General features: G+C 42.3%; 1 protein-coding gene across 1 annotated transcript in view; it reads right to left on the bottom strand.

The window, feature by feature from the left end:
• Positions 1-16,370, bottom strand: part of znrf1 (zinc and ring finger 1) — a 68,138-nt gene that overhangs the window by 10,375 nt on the left and 41,393 nt on the right. The window contains exon 2 of the mRNA XM_031877966.1: positions 12,245-12,340. Within this exon, the coding sequence (XP_031733826.1) occupies positions 12,245-12,340 (96 nt within the window). The remainder of the gene's footprint in view (positions 1-12,244; positions 12,341-16,370) is intronic.

Genomic DNA, 16,370 nt, shown 5'->3' with positions numbered 1-16,370 from the left:
GATAGATAGATAGATAGATAGATAGATAGATAGATAGATAGATAGATGAATGGATGGATGGATGGATGGATGGAGAGACTATGGGGCAGATAAGGAGAGGGGGTTAGACTGTGAGATGGAATAGGAGACAGAAGACATATGCTCTGACTGCAAATCAGCTTAGCTCCTCAACGAACTTCCATAACCCCACTGTCCTCCCTTTCTCCCTCCCTCCCTCAATCTCTGTCTCCTCTTCTGACCCCGTCCTTTATTCCAGGGGTTCTTAACCTTTTTGACCTCGGGGCCCAACTTTTCAAGTACAAAGTGTCCCGGGGCCCATTCAAATATTAACACTGTATTAGTTTAACTAATTGATCTCACTCTTGGTTTGATTTGTATTCAATAACTATATTAAATCCACTTACAGTTAACAAGCAAAACCCTTGTCAAATAAATGAGATGATACAATGTGATGATCACAAAGACATTTATTTATCATGTGTATGTAAACCTGCATACACAACAAGAAGCCCAACAGGCTTTCCCACGAGCGTTGGATGTTTCGTCGCTAAGTCTCACTTGATTTTTGAATGCTTCAAATAAAACCAAATAAAATGTGTCTGGAGCCGCAAAAGCTATTGGATATCACAGCTTATAAAGTGTTATAGTTATATTATATATACAAAAACTATAGTTTGTTGTATTTATGAAAATATAGAACAAGAATAAAGACAATTCTTGACATTTTATTGCAATTTTACCCGATATAACAATATCAAACTCTTATGAAGAGGAGAGTTTGCTGCAGCAGCTGAGAAATCATCTCCAGCGTGACACTTTTCAGCAAATGCTGTGTGCTTGTTCTGGAAGCATACAGGTAAGCCAGCATTGTTAGCAGTAAAAGCAAATGAAGACATCCACGCAGAGTTAAACTCTCTATTTTCCTCCGTGACTTTTCTTTTTTTGGATTTATCCATTGATAGTTTACAGAGGGCGTGGGTCTGAAAAATCATGATTAACCACCTGCAGGGGAAAGCGCTTGACAGAGGTAGAGGATTTAACTGCCTGTGGGAATAAGTAACATATAAGATTCTTGCTTATAAATTATATTCTCTCTGAACACGTTTCTCTTTTTGGAGAACGTCATGCGAGATATCTTATTCGATCGACGCAATTTCCCTGCTCTTCTTTCTATTTCCTCGTCTCTCCCCCGTGTGTCACGGTGTGTGTAAACCTCGCTCGAGTCAGGAAACTTGTCAGAATACCCATATTAAGCTGCATCACCTGATGTGATTTGCAATGCATTGGTCGGTGTATTTCCTGCACCAATGAACAAGTGCCGTAACGGCTGGATAAAACGCGCCGGTTAAACTATAAACTGAGTGCCTAATATGTATAATTCCGAATTATCTATCGGATTTAGGGCCTGGGTCCGGATCCGGTCTGCCTGTTGGGGACCCCTGATATAGACTCAAGGAGCCGCAACAGAGGGGCTGAAGAGCCGAAGGTTGCCGATCCCTGGGCTAGCGGCTAGCTGAGTGTCTTCTTCTGCTTATTGGAGCTTGTTAAACAACTGACTGACGCATTACCGCCACCAGGTGGTGGGAAGCTATATTGTAACTGAGCGTCTCATGGATAACAGTAATATCTCTGGTGTCTTCAATTGATAACCTATGCGGTCCCGCGGCCCTCGCGGCCCACAGGTGCAAAACTGAAATTTTTTTGCGGCCCTCTACGTGGCGCTCGCGGCCCAATCGTGGGCCGCGGCCCCATGGATAAGAATCACTGCTTTATTCTATTGTTCACAGTAGCTCAGCCCCAAAAACACCCAGCATCTCTCTGCTGCAGATTAAATTCCAGGATTCTACATATACACTGTCTGATGACAATACAGCAGCTCTACTACTCCTCTTCCCCAGATTTCCTGAGCAAATAAATCCAACCAGGAAACACTCAGAGATTAATCAACTCCCAAAAATGTCTGCATTAGACTGTGAGTGCAAAGTGCATTAAGTCTAAAGTCCACATCGGAAGAAAGCTCTTGTAATCAAGTGAAGAGGGTTGTTCAATCGTGTTTCCTTCACCTCCTTAAAAAATGAGGTCATCCGGAGCTAGTGCCCTAACTCATCACAGTCCCGCCTCGTCCAAAACTCTTCACACCTGCAGTTAGTATGAAATGCACCTGCGAGGCTGTTAACTGGACCAGAGAGGAGTATATAACCAAAGTTCGAGCTATCCTCCACTGACTACAGTGAATTTTAGCTGATATGAGATTTTATTAATAATCTATAAATCCGTTTAAGATCTTGAAGCTACATTAGTGAGTTTTTAACCCTTATGTGGCAGCATCGGACCCAATATCCAGCTGAATCTAGGTCAATGCAGTACAATAACATACTGTACTACACTAGAGAACAAACTGAAACTCGTTGGTCCATGACCTCTAGAACTACACATAGAAGTGTTTTCTGATCTGACGCCACTGTTGGGAATGAAAAGGAGCGTGTTTGAGTTATCAGCAAATATGAAAAACGAAATTATTGACATCAATAGAATTATTAATGTCAGTAAGATTATTAACAATTATTAACAATAACGGGGCACCACCCTGAGGACAGGGACCAATAACCAAACTATAAACTAAGTCTCATAATTAGTGTTCACTCACAATGTCAATAGTGAAAGTACTATTCCACATTCAGAGTGAAACGTGAAGGTGTTATCCAACATATCGAGCTATTATCACAATACACATGCACAAAGTGATCACAGACAGCTGCTCTTCAAAGTATAACAGAGTTTATTAAATTTCAATAATAATAATACTAATACCTAAACTAACAACAAATATTATCTATACTATCTAAAATCACTATCTAAAATCAACAAACAATCTGTGGTGAGAGATAGAGAGTGTGTGCGTGTATGTGCATGCATGTAGTTGTGTATGTGTGTGGGGGAGAGGTGAGCAAACAGCTCAGACAATGGCAGATGCAATCTAAAACGTGGCACGTTACATAGGACTACAAGTGGAAGATAGATTGAACAATCAAAATGGAGGGGAAGTTTCGCACGTGACCATGTCTCGCGAGACCACAACATGGCGCAAGACTCAAATGGCGAGAGACAATAGAGATTGAGTTGTCTACACGTGTCTGAAGTAGTTAGCTAAACCCGGATTTACATGTAGCTTAACGCTATATGTGTGTGTTAGTAGAAGAGAGAAAGCAAACAAAACAAAACAGGTCCTCACCACCGCGTTGAAATACGAAGATTGTTATCTCATCACAGAAACCCGGCTGACGATCTTGGACTTGCCCAACCACGGCTCTGATCTTTGAAATGATAAAATAACAAACTACCCACCCCACTAGCGGTGACTGAACTATCTCACTCACGATTGTAGCAGTATGAAATAGACAGTAATTTCTACATTAAAGATCTCGGTCGTTAATCTCTGCGTTTATTGAGCATACACAACACCACGTTATAATAAAAACACAGTAACTTAAGCTAAAAAAACAAAGCAAATAAATGCACTATGACCTAAATCTGCCCAGACTCATTATGCCTCTTACGGTGAGATGAAATATTAGCGGTCAATGTGGTCCTTCTGAGTTCCCCAGTTAAACTCAGGATCGCGAGCTCCGCTGCGCGGTGATAACTCTCTCTGTGGTGGAGAGTTCCCTTCGGAAAATAAGGGTATTCTCCTTCCTTATAACCGGCATAAAGTCCACATTAATGGGAGGAGAACGGAGCGTTATCCGTTCTCTACCTCAGGATCCAAAAACAAAACATTTCCCGCGAATTGGAGATAATTTTAGCTGAATTTCAGGAGCAGGACCACGCCTCAACCACTCCCCCACTTCCGGCCACACTTCTATAAATATCTACCCACTCTAAGCCTCGGCTTGTTCGCACTTTCCGTATCCCACCCGCCCTCCCTCTTGTTAAACCATTTTACTTACGGTTATCATTTTCATAGTCATTATCCTTCCGTCCCACATGGAGACCGGGGGATCTGCAAGGACCGGGAGCCTCAGTGGAACCTCAACTAAGCCTTCCCCAAACCGCTAAACTCTCACCCTAGCTTATTCTCCCTCAACTATTCCTCAATGCTCCAATTAATTGATGAAGGTTCGCCTTCGGCCGAGGCAGGGTCCTAGCTAGTGAATTAAAGACTGGCCTAGGTTCTCTTAAAAGCAGCAGAGCTGTGTTTCATGCTTCCTTGCCCGACATGAGTCAGAGAGGAAAGCAACAAAGTTTCTGTGCCTCCTTGCAAGCGAATTGAATCGCTTGGAATGGCCAAGAGCTGGATGGTACAGAGAGTTTTGTTGTTTCAGGGCCAGCAGGGCTGCACCACAGGGGGTCCAGGGGTGTCCGTGGATGTTTGTCCAATGGGATCGCAGTGTTGTTTTATTGATTTTGCATCTAAGGCCATGTGAAACATTCCTTGGAGCTTGCTGTTATCTTCAGACTGAGATCAGGCTGCAGACTTGCCTGCAGGCCCAGCTCAGATCCCTTTGTTGAAGAGCACATGGTCAGAGCCAAGTCTTTGTCAGACCGCAACATCACTATTAGCAGGACATCATTTATTTGACTGTGCCTTCCAGAACAACTAAATCTGTTCAACAATGTTAGAACGCTATGGTTGATGTTTGTTTAGGTTGCTTTACTAAAACGTAGTCCGCAGTTACACTTGTCTTTGCAATGCAAATGTTGTCTTCCGATCACGCCAGGACGCGTTAACTGTCAAATCTGGACACTCAAAGATCAGATCGCGCAAGCCAGAACACATGCCGAGGTGGCAACCCTCGCATTGAGTCGGGATCTCAGTTAGGTGTGGAAAACATGTGGGCTCAATCCAGACAATTTGTCAAACGTAGGTCTCATCATCTTCCTGCCACACGGGACAGCAAAGGGAAGAGAAGAGGAAAACCGGGACTGTCTGAGTCCTGTTGATACCCAAGATTTCCTGACTTTGCTGATTCAAAATAACATTTTAAACAACAAAATAACGGAGGACTTTTATTGTGAAAATGTTATAGGAAATTTTGAGTAACACAAGTATCCTAATACTGCAGGGTGGAAGATAATAGAAAATAACAAGGGACTTTTATTTGGTGTCTATCCACCGTTTTACAGCCACTTCTTTGACCACAAAATATATTAGATCCCCATCGAATCAGGCAAGTCACACGAGGACACAGCTGAGTTCGAATTGAAAAGTGTAGCCTTGTCCTTACTCTGTTCTCCAGTCCTAATTACTGAGTCTGAAAAGACTGATGCTGCCATTCTTCTTGGGAGGACAGTCTCTGTTTTGTCTATTCTTAGTCTGTCTTGAAGGTTGCGTAGGAGATAAATGGGGCCATTCAAATTAAAAGTGTTTAGCATTAAAGCACTCTAAAGCTTCATAGGACTGATTTGTTAAGGAGGGCGCTAGAGGAACATTTAACATGAAAATGCTTCACCCTCTGGGGAGCATGAACATGCTCAGTAAGTTTCATTGCAATTGGTCTGTTTCTTGTCCACAGCCAATTTTGGCCTTCTGAGGTTACTTCGGAAAGGACATAAGGCCATTAGGGTTTATCCTCTGGGAACCATGAATATGTCATAGCAATCGGAAAAGTAGTTGCCAAGATACGGTAGAGTTGGACGGACAAATTAACAGATAAATGGACTGACATTTACATCGTTAGGCCACTAGCAAATGATGTAAATAAGAACAGACAACACTGAATATTCAACCTGATCTCATTCCTACTCGTCATATTTTTCCGCTTGAAGTGGCAGCCTTTTGTGTCGTATCTTGACGCTAAAGGTTTGCACATGGTTAATGGAAATGGTGTTTATGAATATGTGTGCCTGAACGCCGTCTTCTACTGCGACTACAACGCCAGTGTGCGTCCGCTTACACCGGAGAAATGTAAGAAAATAAAGTAGTGTAGTGGACTAAGGACTGTAGGACTGGTGGTGGAGGGTTAAGTGATTAGGTTATAGGGCTCACAGGGATAGCACTCTGATGCTGCTCAGGTTAAGGGTGATGGTTTCCCTTTTAGTTTGGGGGTTAAAGGTGAGAGGAAGTCAGTCTTTTGAGATGTCATGATTTTGGGAGTTGAAATAAATGGCGACGTTTGCTGTACTTGTTTATTCCGGCACTCCTACAGTAGTTTATTTATCTATTTTTAAAGCCAATTTCATTAAATTCTTTCCCACTTTAACGAATACAAAAGGTCAAACAGACATCTGTAGAACATTAGTTACATTACAAAACATTACAATACATCTGAGAACATGACCTGTCTTATAAATGTTTCTTGTAAAATTGTGTGAGAAATAGATTACTTAAAATCTAATGACTTATTTATTTAACTTCACTTTTATTTTGAAGTGCTCAAAAAACAGGACTATCATTGAGTACATGATATTTTGCCAGTAGAATCAAATTGTTACAATATATTTAGTATATCAGTATTTGTGGTCGTAATCTCAGTCAGGTTAAGGATGTTCAGCTCCTGTGTTATGTCCACTAGGAATGCAAGGTCCATAACCCATCTTGGATCATCAAGTTCAGGAACATCCATTCTGCCATCTTCCATGAATTTCTTCACTTCTGCTCTTAACTCAAAACATCTCTTTAGGACATTCCCCCTGCTGAGCCAGCGCACCTCAGTAAAGTAAAGTACATCACCATATGTTGACTCGATTTCTTCTAAAAAGGCCCTGAACTGGCGGTGCTGTAAACTCCTGGACCTGATGTAATTGATACATTTCAGGACAACAGACATGACATGTTCATATTTCAAGCATTTGCTGCACAGTGCCTGTTGGTGTATAATGCAGTGCAGATCAACTGCTGGATCTGCATTTTCCTCTTCTAACTGTCATTGTACCAGCGCTACCAGTCCGTTTTTTTTGCCCGTCATTGACGGGGCTCCATCAGTGGTAATGCCCACCAGTCTGTTTCACGGTAAACCAGCACGCTCAATCGCATCGCACAGCTTCTGGAAAATATCCTTGGCTGTGGCGCGACCGTGCATTGGACACAAACTCAGCAATTCTTCTGTCACTTAGAATTGATCATTAACACCCCTGATGAAAATGGCTAGCTTGGCATTGTCGGTTTTGTCTGTGCTTTCGTCAAGCGCCACGAAGTATGAAGTGAAACCTCTGGCTTTTTCGCGTAACTGGTCATATATGTCACTCGATAGCTTGTTAACCCGCTCTGCCACTGTGTTCGCCGATAGAGAGATATTGCTGAACAAGCTCTTCCTTTCTGGACACAGAATATCAGCAACATGCAATCCTTCAGAAACTGCCCTTCAGTGAACGGCTTTCCTGCTTTGGCGATTAACTCACTCACCACGTAACTTGCCTCAACTGCAGCATCACAATCCTTCTTGGCCTTATGGAAAATACTTTGCTGAGACGTTAGTCCTTTCTGGAGCTGCGTGGCTTGTTTGTTCCTCGTGTCTCCCTGGTACTTCTCAAACTGTTCTCCGTGTTTATTCGAGTAATGACGCCTGAGATTATATTCCTATAAAACAGCAACTTTTTCCTTGCATATCAGGCAAGTAGCATTTCAATTAAACTCCTCAAAAAAATATTGCAATGTCCATCTATCTTGAAACTGTCTGTGTTCATCTTCCACTTTCCTTTTTGGTTTGGAAAGACAAATATTTGTTGTTCGCAGCCAAACAACTGATAAATCCCCGTGTAACTTGTTCTCTTCTTATCCAAAATTGCCCGGGGGCCGGCAGTTTGAGACCCCTGTATTACTGGGACCGCTACAATTATTTCAGATTAACACTTAATATCAAGGGATTTACATTATAGACACCACTGACTTTCCCTGTAACAACTAGGCCACAGATTAGCACGTCGACCATACACGGTTTAGGACAGTACACGTGCATGTGTGCACATGATCAGGATGGTACCACCTCCGCCTCATTTAAAGCCAGGAAAAACCCTGACATTATGTACATACTATACAGTATAATGAAATCACTCACTTTCTAGTTGTCATTAGTGTGCAGTGAAAATGTGAAATCACATCTTATGGATAAAATAATTACATAAAAACTTTATGGATTTCAACTTTACTATAATATCTACTATATCTTTTCTCTCCTAACATGTCATTTAGAGCAGGGGTTTACAACAACTAACTTCATAATGATTAACTAATAAATAATCTACGTAAAGCTAAGGTGGGTAATGTATTTTAGAAACATTTTTTTGTTATATTTGTTGAAATTGTCTGTCTATCTACCTGCCGGTCTACATATCACACAACCTACCTGTCTACATCCCTACCTGTCTACCTACCTGTCTATCTACCTGCCTACCTGCCTGTCTACCTACCTGTCTGTCTGTCTGTGTCCATCTACCTGCCTGTCTACCTACCAGTCTGTCTATCTATCTGTCTATCTGTCTACCTACCTGTCTACCTACCTGTCTATCTACCTGCCTGTCTACCTACCTACCAGTCTGTCTATCTATCTGTCTGTCTGTCTGTGTCCATCTACCTGCCTGTCTACCTACCTGTCTGTCTACCTGCCTGTCTACCTACCTACCTGTCTTCCTACCTGCATTCACTCATTGCTCGTCATTGGAGTTTTCCAAAAGCGGCCATATTGACAGCTGTGAGTACTAACAGCAGCCATATTGGTTGTTTACGTTCCTAATGATAATTTTGGGGGAGGGGCTTTGGAAGGAGGCCTGATGGGACGTGCTGTCAATGTTGAGGACTTGTAGACTAGATTTAGTGACTTTTAGAGCTAGTGCTGCTAGCTACTTTCATTGGAAAACAGTTGGCAGCACTGGTTTGGGTTTTTAAGTTGGATCATTTTTTAAAAATCGAGCAAACTCTTACTGGTTTCTCCAACGTTAGCGACCCATGCTTTAAATGATTGTACCAGTCAAACAGCAGAGAACTCCAGTGATCTAGTAACACTTCCACCAAGCTGGGATACTTGTGAAAGACAGATTTTAACAGCCAAAATTAATGGTGAGATATCCTGACTTTTAGTCTCTAGTACGGGGTCCAAATTGCATAACCTGCACCAGCTGCAAGGCTTTCACCATTAAGTATGTTATAAATGCAGGTTTGCCATCTCAACTAAGAACATCCAAATGAATCATCAGTTTTAATGCCTAAACATAACTAAGTATTTCACAATCTTTTCCCAAACTAAAGTAGTCTTGTTGCCTTAAACATAACTGAGTTGTTTCCTGGAAAGATGGAAGCTCATTTTGAAAAGACGTTTTGCATGTAAGGCGCTGAAATTGACACGTGCCACAGGACTTTTGTAGGAAAACAGATGAAAAATGAGGAGTAACTTTTTGTCAGATATCATACGAACCGTTGTACGAGGATACGTTGAATGATGACATATTTGGGCTTTTCCATCCTTTTAGATTCCTGCGTCTATTGCACAGCAAATGAGCGATGACCTTGCGCAGAGATGTGCTGACGCGCGACAGTTAGCGGGCCCAGGTGATTGACAATGGACACCTGTGCATGCTGGGAAACAAGATAAGCTGCAGCTCGGCCCGTTTTGTGGTTCTCAAAAACCCATGAGAGAGAGAGAGAGGGAGAGGGAGGGAGGGGAAAAAGACGGAGAGAAATTACAGAGAGATTACACGGCAGGAACAGAGCCTGACAGACAGACGGACTCACGGAGGACAGAGGGAGGACGAGAGTAATTTGCTGGAAATAAAGAGTGACAGGACAGACAGAGCCGTAGAAAAAAAAGAAGAGAGGAATTATGGGAGTCCTTCTCCTTTTACCCTCTCTCCTCATCCGTTATCAGCCATCAGGGTGCTCCATCACTCTGGATTCCCATCTTCCCTAAGACAGTTTCACTCTCCTCTCTCTGTCACTCTCTCCTCGTTCTGCTCACGGTCTGAGTCCGGCTGCAGGCGTGAAACTTACATTATTTTTTACTGCGCTGGCCTCATGGGCCCAGTCAAATGCTGTCTGTGGAGCTGTAAAATAACTCCCCACCTCTCCTTCCCTCTGACGACTTTACATGATTTAATCTGTGTGGTTATTACCATGAGACACACAGCATGTGCCCCACACACACACACACACACACACACACACACACACACACACACACACAGACTTCTACAAGGTGACCTTCAGGCTCCAGATCAGACAAACATGTGCCTAGTCTTGAGTCAAACTAGCAACTTGTCAATCAACGAGTCACGAGAGTCATTGAGCAGATGCGGCTACAGTCAATCATGTGTCTCCAAGCCACCAGGAGGGGTCCTCACTAAAAACAGCAGCCTGCTCGAGTAAGTAAACAGTTGGGATGAAGGTGTCTGCAGCAGTGTTACTCGCTCGTTTTGCTCTTTGTGTACATTTTTATTCCATTCATAAGTAGACCCATATGGTATTGCCATGGACACAGAGTAACTATAAACATGACATTTTTGGGGGAAATTTGGATCTTTATTTGTTTTATACTTTTGCTGAAGTGAGCAGAAATGGCCAACATTCACCACTGCGATGATTTACTGCTTTTCTACACTTTTCAAATCAATATTTTTTGGGGTTTTGGACTGTTCTGGACAAAACGATTTGAAGACATCATCTTAGGCTCTGAGAAAGGTTAGTAGCAGCCTTATGTGTAGTTATCTGCAGTAGCGTTACTACTGTGTTCATTTTTCTATCGTGTCGTTTTTATGATATGGTTAATATTGTTCCCTCTGATGTGAATAATATTTAAATGGTGCCCTCGAGTCTGTGGCGGAATGCGTGTTTTAGCGGTGCAGTTTTGCTTGAATGTCCAGAGGCCTGTTGAATCGAGTTATTTGGGTTTTATGTTATTCTACCTGCTTTGTTGTCATATCAATATATGTGACTGGTTCTTGTGAGTTTGTTCTTGTCATTGTGTTTACTATATTGATTTTAACTATATTGCCCGTTAATGACGAAGCATCCCGTCATTCGCGTATTCATGTATCTGCACTGCGTTTTTTTAAAGAATCTTGCTCATGTGAAACTTTATATCAAAGGTTGTGACATGCATTTGTATTATTGAATTTGTGCTCATACAAAGACAATAATGACTTTAAAACAGCTCAGTTGTTTTTTATACATGAAGATGTTGTAACTTTGTTTTCTGCTGTCATATGTTCCACCTTTTTTGCGTCGTCATCCACCAGGGACACTTGGATGATTTTGTCATCTCAGCATTCATTGGTTGAACCAATACGACAAATTCCCAAAAGTGTATGGTGCTCCTTTAGGATTCACTAAATAGCATTTCCCCAAAACATGAAATACACTACGGAGTAACAGATTAGTGGTCACAAAATCGAATCAGTCAACTGGTGGTTTAATAACAGGCGGAGAGGAGAGACAGTAAGGGATGAGCTAACAGAGTAACACATATCAGCTGATGATCAGGTGATCAACACGGCAAAATAAAAGACCCTGACATGCCCGGCTCTCGAAGAACTACACACCACAGTGTTTCTCTGTATCACGTGGAAACCCAGAGACACCAAGCTGAGCATCGATCTTCAAGGTTTTTGACGGAAAACAATTTTTGTATGACGACACGCTAAACAAAATTGAAATATGCTAGTTTGTGTTATGAAATTATACCGCCAGCATCTGAGATCAGACTTTTGACAAGTAATATGGTGTAAAATAAGAAATGTCAGCATATTAAAGTTTTTAAAGTTGTTTTTGATTCATTTGTCAAATTAAATTAATAAAAAATGTAAAAGGTTAGACAGATTCAAGTGCCGTCATTTTTAAGCAATATGCAATGATTTGCTCCGTTAAGTAAACTGTGTAGAAGTGTAAAGAAGACACCTGGAAACCCTCCACTATGCATGCATTCAAATCCACTGTTGCATCGTTCTTCGGTTTGTCCTTCTCGTCCTCCCGACCTGAAAACTAGCAGTTGACATCCTTGTGTGGATTGTCTCTATATTTGCACTAATTGCTGTATTTTTTGGGAACCAAACTGTTCCTTTTGGTGGCATTCAGCCTTGATGTCTGTCTCTACTAATGCTATGTGTAAACTCATTCTATGACTTTTTATGATTTTTCCTTATTCCCTCTCATTCATATTTATCCTGTTTTAGAAGGTCTAGCTCAACGACACGCGTATGAAAAAACTACCAAAGTATAAATCAGGGCCGTTAGTAGCTCATTACTTTCCCACGTTCCACATCGAACCTCCTGTCTGATGAAGAAAATGTACCTACAGAAAGAGACAAAATACTTCCTTACCATTGTAGGAGAGGCGAGGCTTGCTTAGACACATGATGAAGTGAACTTCCATTTCATTTGACGCCACGGACTTGGAGCAGACAGGACACTTGAATCCTAGGAAGAAATACAGAGGACAGATGAGTGAATAATCAAATAAATACCTCTTAAATAAATGAATAACGATCATAAATGTATGATATAATGTTAATATAATAATAAAAGCTGCATCATGATGTGATTTTAACCCAGTTGACAGCCTATAACATCATTACAAAGCATATACATATATATATATATATACATATATATATATAAGGGCTTGAGATTAAAATGGTGGTACACATTTATCTTCTAAGACAATGATGTAATGTCTAGGAGCCCTGGTGATAAATCACCCATCAGTAGACTGAGTAGAAGTGATGCTGTTTTTTCTCCAGGGCCGGTGGATCCCATCTAATGACAAACCATGACAAAGTAGGCGTGGATGCTGTGATATAAAGCACGGTTCGGCCCGGACGAAACATTCCTCTTTGAGTCTCCAACAAAGTCACGGTAGGGTCAGATGCTGGAATGCGAAGCTATTTAACACCAGTGATGTTTTACATTTCATCATTATGACTTTAAAAGCAGCTAAAAGGCTCTGGCGCTAACATCTAAAAAAAGTGTGAACCAAAACTCTAAAGACAACTAATGAAATGTGGATTGAGGCATTGAATATTTTTTTTTCCCATTATTCTGAAACAGCTATTAAATCAGTAAGGATTGTAGCTGCTGCACTTTATACAAGCAAATGTTAAGTGAAGCAAGATCTAAAGGTCGGCACGATAATATGACATGAACACAGGCAACACAACATAAATGAAAGATGCCACTGTGACAAGGATCTTCTTCTGAATGGAAAACATTGCCCTTCAATATGGTGTGTGGTTGTGTTTGCATTTATCTTTTTACAGCTACTTTTCTGGGTTGTACTGTAACCTGTGAGTACAACCCATTAAGTTAACTGGTGACTTTCAGCCGAATGCATCCATGGTTGCTCGTAGCAATTTAGTAACGTACGAGGAAACCTACATATTCGGTTGGTATTTTCAACAGCTGCCGTCGAGCAACCACGACGCATTCGGCTGACAGTCAGCAGTTAAACACCATTAACCAGTTAGCTCGCAAGCTGAAGTTTGCCACTACTGTTGGAGGAGCTGTGATCTGCGCAGGTTCTAACCAGACTCCTAGACATTGTTGTCAAAATTTACATTACATAGAAAGTAAAGGTAGATGTAGAAAATTGCACACTTTTTAGGACAGCTTGCATTCAAATGCCATGTGACCATGACAACAAAACTCACCAAACTTTAAGGTAACTAACTAAAGATGTTGTTGTGCCTCAACCTAACCCAACCTTAACCATAGCATTGTCATATCATATGATCCCATATTATCAGTGAATTGTAACGGTTTTGGAAGGCACAGAGAAACAATGTTGTCCTGCCGATAGCGGCAACAAAAGTCATCGAACTTTAAGGTAATTAACTAACTAAGATGTTTTCTTCCCTCTCACCAACCCATTCTCACTCCCAATTCGTCAAATACCAATGCTTTGTCGTGCCCATCGGCGTCTGATACCATCGCACCGAAGCAGCCTTTAGCGTCTGTATGAGGTGGACCGGGCTTTCCAGTAACTCCAAGGTAAACCCAACGGATGTGAGCAAGAAAGTCAACATAGGACAGGTAAAACAAACACAGGACTTTCACCCAGGAGAGCACCGCCCGTGCCGTTCGTGTGAAACCAAGTCAACGTTGACTTGTATAACTCTGGTTTTGTTACGTAAATTGCATACTTAACTAACGTCAGTTACGTAACATACGCACTTATTTTTCGTAATAAACCTTAATCTTACAACACAAACCACCTAAACCTCACTATGAAATTTTAAAGAAGTAAGTAAACCTACAATGAAAGTTTATTTTGAAAAGACACTATGCAAGTAACGAGGTAACTATCATGTCATCCCTGAAAAAAACTAAACTAAACAAAACTGACACTAGAGGGGAACCTAGAGCGTCATAGTTTAAAGCTTACGGCCACTGACAAAGCGTGTGTGTTTAGACGAGTTGGGAGTGAGAATATGTTGCCCCCACACATTTACACACACTACCTTGGTTGGTCTGTTTTGATGGGACCCATTAGGCCTAACTATATTAGTTTAACACATAACAGATAATTACATCAACCACTGGTCCCCATGAGCCGAGTTTGCACACAGCTGAAAACAGACCCGACTGCTCTGCGATCAAGACTTTTGATCAAAACAACAGCAGTCCTTGACTCTAAGCAGAGGTCAAGGATCAGTCCGATTGGGAGAGCAGGTCATATATATACTTGCAAAGTTATGATACCATCAAGCTGGGAAAAAAGTTTTCAGCCAACCACCTACACCCCTTGCCTCCTCTTCACCTCTCCCAACCGACCTCCCACCAGCACTGAGGATCTGCGAAGAGGATGTGAGTCGTCTCTTTCACAGACAGAACATCAGGAAGGCACCAGGCCCAGACGGTGTGTCCGCCTCCTGCCTGAAAGTCTGTGCTGACCAGCTGGCCCCCATCTTCACACAGATCTTCAACCAATCATTGGAGCTGTGTGAAGTCCCCTCCTGCTTCAAACGCTCCACGATCATCCCGGTACCCAAGAAATCCTCCATCACAGGAATAGATGACTACAGGCATGTTGCCCTGACGTCTGTGTTCATGAAATCCTTTGAGAGACTGGTGTTGACCCACCTGAAGGACATCACAGGGCCCCTGCTGGACCCCCTGCAGTTTGCCTACCGTGCAAACAGGTCGGTGGATGATGCAGTCAACATGGGACTGCACTACATGCTGCAACACCTCGACTCCCCAGGGACATATGCAAGGGTTCTGTTTGTGGACTTCAGCTCTGCGTTCAACACCATCATCCATCATCCCAGCAATACTCCAAACCAATTTCTCCCAGCTCACTGTGCTAGCCTCCACCTGTCAGTGGATCACAAACTTCCTGACTGACAGGACGCAGCAGGTGAGGCTGGGAAAAATCCCATCCAGCACCCAGACTATCAGCACTGGCGCCCCCCAGGGATCTGTGCTCTCCCCACTGCTCTTCTCCCTCTACACAAACGACTGCACCTCAGAGGACCACACTGTTAAACTCCTGAAGTTCGCAGACAATACAACGGTCATCGGCCTCATCAGAGACGGTGACGAATCTGCGTACAGACGGGAGGTGGAACAGCTGGTCCCCTGGAGCTAAACTAGCTCAAAACTGTGGAGGTGACAGTGGACTTCAGGAGGAGTCCTCCAACACTGCCCCCCCCTCACCATACTCAACAGCACTGTGTCTGCGGTGGAGACCTTCCGGTTTCTGGGATCCACAATCTCCCAGGACCTGAAGTGGGCCTCCAACATCGACACATTTAGGAAAAAGGCCCAGCAGAGGTTGTACTTCCTGCGCCAGCTCAGGAAGTTCAACCTGCCTCAGGAGCTGCTGATTATTTTTTACTCCACCATCATCCAGTCTGGTCTCTGTTCTTCCATAACTGTCTGGTTTGGATCGGCCACCAAACAGGACAGAAACAGACTACAAAGGATTATCAGGTCTGCAGAGCGAATCATTGGTTCCAGCCTGCCCTCCATCCTGGACTTGTTCACCTCCAGAGTCAGGAAACGGGCAGGAAAGATCACTGCAGACCCTTCACACCCTGGACACAAGCTGTTCCAACTCCTCCCCTCTGGTAGGTGCTACAGAGCTCTGTATGCCAAAACCACCAGACACAGGAACAGCTTCTTTCCACTGCCTGTCACGCTCATGAACAATTAATCAGTCAAACTGCACTATTACCTACATTCTGCACTATCACCTTCATTCTATTGACACTGTTGTTGTATTGTTGTATAGGGTTATGGTCATTCATATATATATATATATATACACACTTTTGGATAGATATTTATATTGTACATAGTAGTTAAATGTTTGTGCTTACCTCTGTTCTACATTTTTTGTTTTTTTTGTTGTCCTTGTTTTTTGTTTTTTATATATTACAATTTTTTTGATTGTTAAATAAAAACACTACATCAGTGGTGTATTATTTGTCCATGTTTTAATTGTTTA

This window comes from Anarrhichthys ocellatus, unplaced genomic scaffold (genome assembly GCF_004355925.1).
Source record: "Anarrhichthys ocellatus isolate YVR2014 unplaced genomic scaffold, GSC_Weel_1.0 scaffold157, whole genome shotgun sequence".
In the NCBI taxonomy this organism is placed as follows: Eukaryota; Metazoa; Chordata; class Actinopteri; order Perciformes; family Anarhichadidae; genus Anarrhichthys; species Anarrhichthys ocellatus.
Note: the sequence above shows the minus strand (reverse complement) of the source record. Positions and strands in the feature narration are given on the sequence as shown.